Source organism: Vespula pensylvanica, chromosome 3 (genome assembly GCF_014466175.1).
Source record: "Vespula pensylvanica isolate Volc-1 chromosome 3, ASM1446617v1, whole genome shotgun sequence".
NCBI classification, from domain to species: domain Eukaryota; kingdom Metazoa; phylum Arthropoda; class Insecta; order Hymenoptera; family Vespidae; genus Vespula; species Vespula pensylvanica.
The window spans coordinates 3,486,367-3,498,485 of NC_057687.1; the positions used below are offsets into that span (position 1 = coordinate 3,486,367).

A 12,119-nucleotide genomic window follows, 5' to 3' on the forward strand; every position below is an offset into this window, starting at 1 on the left:
CCTCTTTACCACTCTCCTTCCCCCTCACACCACTTTTTTATCCATCGTTCATACTTTATTTCAACGTTCTTACCTTTCGTATCGAACGTTTTACGTTCGATAGCTTTGAAAGCTACTTTGCCACGTCAACGTTTAAGCGTCTAATGACGGTCGAAGTTAAGCGAGGAACGTTTAGACCGAGTGATCTTCTTTTTCTTCATTTTCTTCTTCTATTTCTTTGTCTGTGCTCTTACGCATTAGACGAGTACCCTGTATATCCGGAATTATACGAGTTTTCATCCTCTTTCTCTTTCTCCCTTTCTCTTTTTTATTTACTCTCTTTTTCTTTCTTTCCCTCTTTCTCTCTCTTTCTCTCTCTCTCTTTTTTGTTCTGTATTCTCCTACTCGTAACTGTGCACCGTCGCGTTCCAAAGACATTCTTTTTGCTGACCGGTGTGGCGAAGACACGCGAAAAGATTGAACGTGGTTGATGTCGGTCCGTAGGTTGGACCAATGGGAGAAGAGTTACCGTGTTCCATGACTCGAAGCGATAGCACTACTAGCCGCTGCTTAATGTCCCTCGTCCGATGGGAATCGTTATTTTCTACTTACCAGTGCATTCCACGTAGCAAGTATTAAGTACTGCTTTGACACCGACGATATCTATCACAATGACTACTGACGCGTTCCTTCGTGAAATTCTTTCTATGTAACGCGCATAAGCATATATTGTTTTTCTTTTTTCTTTTTTTTTTCTCTTCTTTTTCCTTTTATGCTTGTTCGAGTAGCGATGGATCATTTGATATATTCAAATAAAATACGCTTCTTGGTTGATATAATTAATTGTTGCACTCGCTCGGCGCGTATTTAACTGAAGATATTACTTTTATTCGTAGGAACGTGAATCTACGAACTCGTTAGAAAATATCCTATACATTTTTCCTTTCCTTCTTTTTTTTTTTTTTTTTATTTAGCAGTAGGAGATCCAGCAAACAAACGTCACAAACGTGAGGTATTCGATCGGTCAAACACATCCGATGGAAACCGAATGATTTCACGTACAAGTGGTGCTTTCAACTTCCGGAAGGTTGCGGTACGCGAGGCTCGATAGCGAACTCGCCGATGTTGCAGTTGACTTCAGTGAGCTCTGTTTGTCGAGAACAAACTGCCACGAGTCCGCGCGATGACCAATCAAGCTAAACTTTTTAATTACGATCGTCCTTGTTTCGTGCACCAACGGGAGACGGATCAGCTTCGATGCATACAGACTATTTTATCCTCTCGATCTGTACTCGTTTAATCCAACGTATGTACATGTGACAGTATGTATCCTACCTATTCAGATCATGAAAATTAAAAAGTTGTAACTTGTATATTATTTTGACATAAGTGAGATAAAAAAGAAAGGAAGGTTTATAAACTACCGTTCACACTCTCTATTTTCAAGGATTTTTATTTTTATCGTTAAACGGTAAAGGCAATAGGTCGAGTTGAATATATTGCGAATAAAAAAGTCCAGTTTGAGTATTCTCACAGAGACAGTGTTTTATTAAATTTTTGATGATTTTTATTATTTTTGACAACACAAAAGAACCTTTCAGGACAAAGTATTCACGGTTCGAAGATAGAGAGAGAGATAAAATTATATGGAAACGCTTTTTGCGCGAAATATATCTTTTTTAAATAAAACCGAATATTATTCTGTAAATACATTATACGGTCAAAGTAATATCTTTGAAATTTTCCCTTTCGAAGCAAGTAAATTTATTTCGAACGATTGTTTCTGTACATCATGGAAGACAATAAAAATATCCCAATTTTATATTCTAATTAAATGGGATATCCTGTATATCCTGAAAAAAGAAAAAAAGAAAAAAAAAAAAAAAGCAGAAAAGAAGAAGAAAAAAAGCATTCAACTTCAACTGTGGATTACAGTTATCAAAGTTAGTATTAAAGTCGATCATGTCGCCGTGAAATCATAAAAATATTTAACACATCATAAAAAAACTATAACGGCTCTATCATTCTTTCCCTTTTCGATTTGCAAGGACGACGCGTTTAGTGGTCGTAGGAGCGGAGTGGCGATCGAGATGTGGTCGAAAAAGAGGAGATAAGTAGTAAACAGCAGTTTCGGTCGGACAGGAATAGCGCGACGGCGCGACGCTTCGGCGCAACTGGACGAATGAGTGTGGGAGGGAAGGAGAGTAAAAGAGAGAGAGAGAGAGAGAGAGAGAGAAAGCTATAGATAGGGAAAGAGTAAAAGGGAGAAAGAGAGAGAAAGAGAGAGAGAGAGAGAGAGAGAGAGAGAGAGAGAAAGAGAGAGTGCATGTACATGTTTGTGTGAGTAAGCGAGAGATAGAAAGAGGAAAAGAGAAAAAGAGACAGAGTGTATATATGTGTGTTTGTCGAGAGCGAGTGAGAGCGAGAGGGAGAGAGTGAGTGGAAGAAAGAGGAGAGTAGGGCGGCGGGTTGAATCGAGGTTGCTATCGGGCAGCACAGTGAGTCGCGCGATCCGTTCATTCGGGCTCGCACGGCTCGCATCGTCGCAGCTCGGGTACGTGCTGCTGCTACTACTACTACTGCTGCTGCTGCTGCTGCTGCTGTTGCTGTTGCTGCTGACGCTGACGCTGCCACTACCGCTGCTGCTCTTCTTCAAAGAGCTTCTTTGCCGAAGCACTACGTCTCACTCTGCTCGTCTTATTGCCTTTTTCTTGAACTTTTTTTCTTGTTTCTCTTTCTTTTTCTCCTTTACCTGTCTTCTCTTTATTTTTATTTCTCTTACCTACTACGTGTTATTCAGAAAACGAGATTTCTCAATATGACAGTCAACTCGCCGTTAAGAATTCTTTTCCTCACGCATGGACGAGTGTTTTCCATTTAGGAAAGTGGACGGACATTACTTGAAAAGTTTCAATAAACGAATTCGTTAGACTCGTGTCGTTCTTGATCGTTTTTCAAATATGTGGTGTTCATGTTTAACACCTGGACGAGCACCTTGAATGATCGGAAAGTGTATAACAATATTTGGAAACTTCATCGATAGTATGAAAGTCGATTAACTAGTTGGTGTTTGTTCGATGTGATACGATATCTATAATTCATGTTGATACACGCATGGACCGAGTGTTCTTCAGATTACAAAGTGATTCTAACAATTCAGATTAACGAATTATCTACTTGGTTTTTCTTCTTTTTCTCCTTTTTTTTTCTTTTTTCTGATAAGAACCATCGAGTGCGGTACGCTTTTGGATAAACTCGAAGAGGTTCGATTAGTTTGTTTTCCCGCTCAGAGACGGGAGCCGTGCATCGAAGAGGCTAACGAAGAAGCGACAGGCAGCGATACACTTCGTGCGTGTACGTGTGCGTGTTGATCTGTATGTGTGTGTGCGCGCGCGCGCGACTATCTGCTCATAGCTTTGCTCACAGTGTCTTATTAGTGCACTTTCCACTCTCTCTCTCTCTCTCTCTCTCTCTCTCTCTCTCTTTCTCTCTCTCTCTCTCTCTCCCTCTCTCTCTCTCTGTTTGTCTCTGTCTGTCTCTGTCTCTGTCTGTCTGTCTGTCTCTCTCTTTCTCTCACTCTCTCTTTCAACAGTGTCGCTCGGATTTTCAGTGATGTAGCTGTGTTATTCGTCGGCTGTTTGCAACTTCTCGAATTTCGTGCAGCACGAGTTCGCGATATGAATTACTTTTGAAAATTTGACCTGGTACAAACTTTTATCCAATTAACGAGTTTATCTACGGTCAGAGAATTTAACGAAGTTTAAGTTTTTAAGGTGGAGAATGGACATCGAGATGATCGGTGTATGTTTGTGCTCGTTGTTGATAATAACGTTGATAATGTATTGATAATATTGCACGATAACGAATCAAATTCGCGGGATGATTCGCGGTTTCGTTATTATCCGATATATAGAAAAGCCAACAACGAGCTATTGGGATATTTACGTTAACGTCATTCGCGGTCCTATCGGTGTGCCGTATCCTTCGCGTGTGTGTGGTGTGATCGGTGTGACGGGGCACGTGGCCAATATGACTCTCAAAGGTCACATTATCGTTAGCGATATTTAGACCGTTGGATCTAATGGGCTAACGTTTAACAGGCTATAGCCAGCTAACGTGCGTCCATTTAATAAACACACCCAGTTCGTATGCGTCTGTTGCACAACATAGGATCGGGTTACTACGGTGTTCATCCCTTTCATCCTCATCGTTGCAAAGTTCGTCGTTGATCATTCCCGCACACGGTACCACCATCCATTCGCTGCTCATTCGTTTCTGTCTCCATCGGTCTTCCGTGGAAGTGCCGTGAAATACGAAGAAGCATGAACTCGAGCAGAATGTTCACTTCTCTGGGACCAACTAATTCGCATCCCGCCATTGATGATTACAGCGAGTTAGTCGATTTAAGAGGTCGACTGTGCGACGAATATTTTGGATTAAAATTAAAGGGATTTCTCACGAAGACAGTGTATGTACGTGCAGTGCCAGATGTTAGTTAAGTGATATTTGTGCCGAGAGATAGAGAGAAATACATACACACACATTATATATATATATATACATATATATATATATACACACACACACACTCAATACACATAGAACAACGTGTATACTGTATCAGTGTGTCGAGGACAGTCGGATCTTCCTCGTAATTTCCGTGTCCCTGGTCAGCCCTAATCTGGTTTCGGCGTTATTTGCTAAAGGGGGAATGAAGGACAATACGTAGGGACTGGCCCTTCTCGTTTTGGAGATGTGCCGCTATCTACTGCACACCACCCTCGCCCTCCCCCTCGTACTCTTGGCGATTCATGCGATCACCGTTGTACGAGCTGGCGAACAAGGTAACTATTATTGACGTGAATGATGCGAACCAAAATAAGACCGATGTCTTCCTTTCCGTTTTCTTCTTATTCACCGACATTTCTTGATCTCTTATATACCCATGTTCCTTCACTTTATCGGTGTATCACTTGATGTCCCTTAAGATAGCTATTCTTGATCCCTTCGAGCTGTCTCAGGTTATCCCAAGAGGTTCCTATCCCATATTCTTTTTGAAATATGACTTTTCTCTTCCATACGAATTCGTTTTACTTATTCGGATTTTCTCATCACGTGTCTTTAGTAAAGAAAGTGCACTCTTTCATGTACGTACACATGTATACATACATTAGCAATGATTCACCTAACGAATCCTCGTTAGCTCGGACTCTTGGAACCCATGAATTCACGTGAGTTAACACGAGTAGAAGAACCAGTACCGGTTTCTTTCTCGCCAATTCCCATGCATTAGCCTTTACCGTTCTTCCCGTCCAAGCTTTTACGAGTTTTCGTGAAAGCTAGCAGAGTTTTCTGAAAGCCTTGATTCTTCTTTCAAACCACGTATTTTCATTTTTAGTTAGGATCACCTTCTCATCGTTCGACGTTCAACTACATAGTGAAACGTTTCGATATTGATCGGACAATATCGGGAATGTTCGATATTGGATTTCATTATGAAATAACATCAAGGCATTTTATCGACAGAAAAATATCTTAGGAATTCATTTTTTCGTGTTGCTTTTCTATTTACTCTATTATAATTTTTATATTTATTGCCAGCCAGGGATAACCGCAATTCGCGACGGTCCAGTCCTTTGTAATGAAGCAGTTGATTCGTTTTATTTATTAATCGCCACTGGGTGTAAAGAGAGAGAGAGAGAGAGAGAGAGAGAGAGAGAGAGAGAGAGAGAGAGAGAGAACTAATAATAAAGTACTCGTTGTGAGTGTTGATTAACTACAAACTTTTTATATGTAATACAAATGCTTTGTTTCATAGGTTAAAATGAAAAGCGGTAAAATATCGTATATTTGAAAGAATAGATAAAACTTACATTTCTATCGTATTTTCATCATGTGGTTTTTATGGTTTTTCGTTTAAAAAGGGATTTGCTTATTCTTTTTATCATTTGAAAGAAGAACAAAATGGAGCTTATAGAGTTTCAGTACGTACATTTGATATTGGAAAATATGGTGAGATAAATCGTATTTTAAGGGAAAATGGAGAGAGAGAGAGAGAGAGAGAGAGAGAGAGAGAGAGAGAGAGAGAATAGAATAGAATAGAATTTGTTTACATATATATACACTAAAAAGTTCTTCTTTATCGTAAATAATGTAAAAAAGAAAACAAAGTATAATTCGCAAGAAGAAAATATAAAAAATAATTCTCTCATAAGAAAACGAAAAGAAAAAGAAAAAAAAAACAAACTTTAAAATTCTCTACGGGTTTTTACCGACAAAGAATTAATGAAGGCCCATCGTGAAGTCGCTGAAGTGAAGTAACTCTTAAGAAATTTATGAACTATAGCGTATTTTACTATCGAACATTTTTTATATATTTTGCATTTTATATAATACTCTCTATCTCTCTCTCTCTCTCTATAACATATATACAGAATGATTTTTTAATTACAACGATGCGATGAACTTAAAGCTGGAGGAAAGTTTTATAAATTTTCCCACGATCTTTCTAGTCAAATATTTTCTATATTCCCTTTTGTAATTTATACGATAACACGTTGTAAGTTCAATATTCGTTTACATATTCGAGCTATCGAAGAGATAATCGAAATTTATGCATATATTTGTTGTTGAGATTAGAGACGTGCAAACTTTTCCTCAAACGAGAAATAATCGTTTTCTGAAGCCTTCTGTCCAGATTGAAAGAACGATCGAGAAATTATTTGTCGATGTACCATATATTTTGACAAAGTCTTTGCTCGTTATCAAATATTTTTATCAGTTTTTCGTCGTCAATAACAAATGTCAAAGCTTATTGCCTGTTTCCGTTTGAAATGGTAAAGTTCAAAGAAAAATATGAAACACGTTTATAGCAAATGTTGTACAAATAATGTAATTTTGAAATCGAAACAAAACCCAAATGTTACTCGGTACATATTGCTACTTTACGGAGAAAATGTTTTTTGCAGGTTGTTGAAAATGTTTTGCAATATGCAGCAACAAGAGCTGATAAAAAGTTGCTCATGAGGAGTGAGGTGGTGGAGGGAGAGGGGACAATGTTTCTTTAGGGATATATTTGCAATAAAATATTATTTCATTCGATTGTAATGATTCGAGTATGTTTATTTCTCAAGTGTTATCAGACGTTTTCATTCAAACGAACGATACGTCTACACATTCATCATATAAAAAGAAAACATAGTAACAACAATAAACGATTTCTGAGAGTACTGGTACGATACGAATGAAAATCGTTTCGTAATAAAAAGAAACAAAAGAAAAAGTGTTGATAAGAGACAATTGATTCCAAAAATTAATTTCGTATTTTCTGGCTTAGATAATGTGCTCGATCGACTTTTCTTTTTTCTTTCGTTCAAGATGTATAAATCTCTTTTCTCTTTTTCATGAATACCTTCAGATTTATCTCGAGTTCGATGTTCTTCTGGTCACTTTTTACTATCTAACCATCGTCATCATTTGTGCATTACGTAAGAGACAATAGAATCCTTTGTTCTTGATCCTCCCAATAGAGCAGAGCTTCTACCTCCTTCTCCATCGTCAACATTGTCGTTTGCCTTCCTTTGAACATCTCGCAGCGGTAAAGTTTGAACGAGATGTTAACTTTATCAGGGGTATTCCAAGTTGAGAACACGAAACTATGCTCCCATGAGAGAGAGAGAGAGAAAGAGAGAGGGAGAGGGAGAGGAAGAGAGAGAGAGAGAGGGAGAGAGTGCAGAATTTTTTCTTCTACACCGTCAAGCATATTTAATTTCCATTATACTTTTTTCTTGCTATCTATGATTCTCAAAGATTTTCCTTGGAACAGTTCCAGACATCTTATTTAGAAATCTCCTCAGTTAGAAAGTAACAAAAAATAGATACGAGAGAGATTCTACTTACACTTAGCATTTTTTATTCTATTCATCTAGCAGATACGTAGCTTCGGGGATAATTCTGACACCTATGTTATATATATATATATATATATATATATATATATATATATTCTTAACAGTGCAAAAGTTAGTTATTTCATTTAAGAAGGCTCGGGAACCTACTAAATTTTAGAAGAAGTTTCCTGTGAGAATAATAGAAATTAAAGTAATTGGATTCTGCCGTTTTATCGTCAGAGATTACAGGCTAAACTTTCTTAAACGCTTTAAATGTTAATCGTCCTTGTAGAAACTAGTAATTTCAAATGTAATAATTCGGAGAAATGTTGTTGATGTGATCGTTGCAATGTCGAAATTGGAAGGTCAAATTTTTCGTGACCTAAAAAAGAGAAGAAAAAGAAAATGCGAAAGAAAAAGGAAAAAAAAAACAACAACAACAAAGGGGAAAAGAAAATTCCTTGATGGTTGAATGATATTTAAAACAAAAGGATAGAAAAAAAATGTAGTCGATGAGGGATCGAAAGCGATCGTTGTCTCGTTTCAACGTGGAAAAGTGGGTTCTCATGACGTTGCTATCTTCCTTCGTGGCTTGTAATTGTACACAATCACGCGGAGAGCATCACAACGTCAGATACGGGCGTGCCCGTATTACCTTATATCTTATGAGATTCAACGTTGATTACCTCGACTATGGCCTCGTACAAAATCCGAACTGTATACCGTTTCCAGTAATCTTCTACGATCTTGAGAGCCCACTCCATGGTACCCGCTTTATATCCGACGTGCTTTCGTGCATAGAAACCTTACTGACTTATCGCCTTTTTAACATGGATCTTTTGCCTCGATGATTTTCAAAAAAGATTTAAATTTAGTACGAGAGCGTAGTAAAAGTTTCCAATTTTATTCGATCGAATTAAAGAATAAGTAAGGAGGAGAGTGCGAGGAAAAAAATAAATGATCCTTTTAACCAAAATTTGATTCGATATTCGTTAGGAATAATTTTCTATCAATTCTATTAATTTCCGAACGATAAGCTCTTTCTTGCAAATGTTTGCAAAGCTCTTACGGATTTATTATTAAAAAAATGAAGAAGTGTTAACATTTTGTATATATAAACTACTAGAATGTTAGTTAGTACTTGTAACGTACGTATTCGTTTGATAAGTTTCAAGAACATCTTGCAAGAACGGTACACTCACCGTGGCAGCTGTCCAGGCCAATTGTATTAAACTAACTTAAATGGTAACAATGGCGACGTTTTGGTCACTACTTATTTACTTACTACTCCGCTTAGACCGGTTAATTGTATTACATAATTTCAAGGGAGATAAATAGCCAATGGGATATTTATAATTCATAAATATTTCATACGTTTAATTGGTCGAAATATTTGATGATGATAATACACTTCATTACATCTCGAATTGATGCGTTATATTTTTTTTTAATTCGAAACATAGGTATGCATATTATATACGTTCTCTTAATTAAATTGTAACATCGGAAAAGAGTCGTGTCCTGTTTGGTGCCAAATGAAAAGGCATCGTACATTTTTCATTTTATTCGAGCACACCGTTGGTCGGTGTTGGCGACAGCCTGCAGCATCACTAACGTTGAGAAGAATGAATTGCAATAAGCTTTGTTGTCTCTCGGATCCTTTCCCCTTAATCTCATTTCTCCGTTTTCCTTTCCCCATCCTTCCATAACCCATCCCACCCCTATCCCATCTCTCCCACATCCTCGTTTTTCTATTTTCTATTTTTTTTTATTCCCCCGTTTTTTATTTCACCTCGGCTTTACTTTGATAAGATATATTCGGTCGTAATCGTTGATAATAAATAACATTTAGTTTTCATTATTCATCTTTTTTTTCGCCTATTTCGATTTAAATAAGTTTCGTATTTCATAAAAAAAAAAGAAAAAGGGACACGATAATGCAACGAATTATTCCACATATATTTTTGTAACCTGGTTTCTTTCTTTATTTTTCTTTTTTTTTTTTCGTTCTCCAGCGATGGCAATTACAGTAAATCAAACACTTGTCATACAAAAAAAAAAAAAGAGAGAAAAGAGAGGAAAAAAGAGAAAAATGAGTTTTCTTATAAATCCGTGATATATTTATTATTTAATTCGACGAAAGAATCGTCTCGCTAGAAACATGCGTCGAGGAAATGCGAAGATTAAATAGGGACGAAACAAAACGAAGAAACAAATTATTAATAAAAAATAAATTACAAAAAAAATATATATATACAAAAAAAAAAATAAAAAGGAAGTGACACTTTAAGCGGTCATGCCTAAAAGGGAGTTTAATTACAAGCGAACCACTTGGATTAGAGAGTTTTTTTTCCAAGTGCGTTAGCTTTTGCCCATTAAAATACGCGATAACGGTGGGATGGAGGTTAAAAACAAAAACAAAACAAGAAAAATAGAAAAAACAGCAGCAGCAACAGCAACATGCAGTAGTAGGTAAAACGAACGTACCAAACGTTATTAGTATTCGCGTTGTACCATCGTCGTCACGTTTTCCACGATTCCAGTGTTTTTCTTTTACGTGAGCGTCGACCGTTAAGGTTTCTTCGGAAATCGCAAAGTCGTTATGCGTGCATTGGTTTTAATCTTTTTCCGACATCTTTCTTCTTCTCTCGTATTCTTTATAACAAAAGAATAAAAAAAAGAAAAGAACTATAAGAACGAAATATTCGCGTATTTTTCTTTTCTCTTTATCTTTTTTGCTTCTTTATATTTATCGTGAGAGAGACAGAGAGACAGAGAGAGAGAGAGAGAGAGAGAGAGAGAGAGAGAGAGAGAGAGAGAGAGAGTGTGTGTGTATGTACGTGTATATATATACATATATATATATGGATATGTATATATAAGTATATATGTATATGTAAATGTAATCGAGATAAAAAAAACGTGAAGAAAAATGGACACGAATTGTTCAATCGTATTTTACTTTCTAATCGTGTAGCAATCAATGCTGACGTCTTTGAGATAATCACGGGAGCATCAGACAATTACGCACCTGCGCTAGTTTCGTGCTGAGGACAGCATTTCTAGGCTTAATGCTTGACAATCTAACGATAATTGACATTACTGTTTAGAACTAAATTAACAAACGATCTATGAACAATGGATCTTTGTTGATTTGTCAATGTGATCGAGAATCGGTATGCTATCGAAGAAATTGAATACTAGATCGAATACATTTTACATTAAAAATATTTGAAATAGATTTGTTTATTTGTTCGTTAAATGTTAACAATTGTTCTTATTAACTTTTCTATGTTTTTCGTATAAATTACATCGAAATTGGTTTTGCCAAAGATAATTTCATATAAATTAATGTTACTAAAATGCAGAATTTGAACTCTCTCTCTCTCTCTCTTTCTCTCTCTCTCTCTCTCTCTCTCTCTCTTTCTCTCTCTCTCTCTCTCTTCCTCTCTCTGTTAATTGAATTTTCATTTCGGATGGAATTTCAAACATATGATTTTTGGAATATGTATTTCAATTGTAACAGTTAAAGCTTCCTGCTTTGACCTGTCATCAGCAGGGTTAGTAATCTCTGGTCTTCTAAAAGCGAACATTAATATTGATGAATGATTAATAAAAGGAAAATAGAAATAAAAGAACTTTTAGAAAATTGTTATAATTAATTTCTTTTGTCGAATATCAATGAAAACTGAAAGAATAATATAATAAGCGACAAGTATGACTGTATGAGATTCATTAAGTTTCTGGTATTGTAAGCAATATCGTTCGATACGTACGAGGGTTAGTCAAAGTTTGTAAATTTTCGTCGTTTCGTTCTTTTGATCAGCGAGCCAATTATTTTCCCTTCCAGTCCACCCTTCCACTCTTCTAACACGGGTATTACGCAATCCTTCTTTCCGCACCCCTCCCACGACTTAATTACTCATCGTGCTAACTCTTGCTTCGTGAGCATACCTACGTACATACATACATACATACATACATACATACATATATACAAATGTATGTACGTACATAGATACATACATACATACATACCAATCAGTAGAAGAAGTTCGAAGCTCTTTCTCTCTCTCTCTCTCTCTCTCTCTATATATATATATATATATATATATATATATATATATATATATGGGTGAGAAATATATATATGTATAGATATATAGAAAGAGGGAGAGAGAGAGAGAGAGAGAGAGAGAGAGAGAGAATAACGTTGTCGAAATTTCGATTTAACTTTGAAACTTTATAATT

General features: G+C 36.4%; 1 protein-coding gene across 5 annotated transcripts in view; it reads left to right on the forward strand.

Moving 5' to 3' along the window:
* The first annotated feature begins 2,516 nt into the window (after positions 1-2,516).
* Positions 2,517-12,119, forward strand: part of LOC122628019 (alkaline phosphatase-like) — a 124,073-nt gene continuing 114,470 nt past the window's right edge. Inside the window, exons 1-2 of one of the 5 annotated variants that reach the window (XM_043809807.1) lie at positions 2,517-2,533; positions 3,590-4,823. In XM_043809807.1, the coding sequence (XP_043665742.1) occupies positions 4,733-4,823 (91 nt within the window). In that variant the 5' untranslated portion in view covers positions 2,517-2,533; positions 3,590-4,732. Of the gene's footprint in view, positions 2,534-2,558; positions 3,354-3,589; positions 4,824-12,119 lie in introns of those variants that run through there. The other 4 variants (XM_043809804.1, XM_043809803.1, XM_043809805.1 and 1 more) reach the window with 4 other exon arrangements.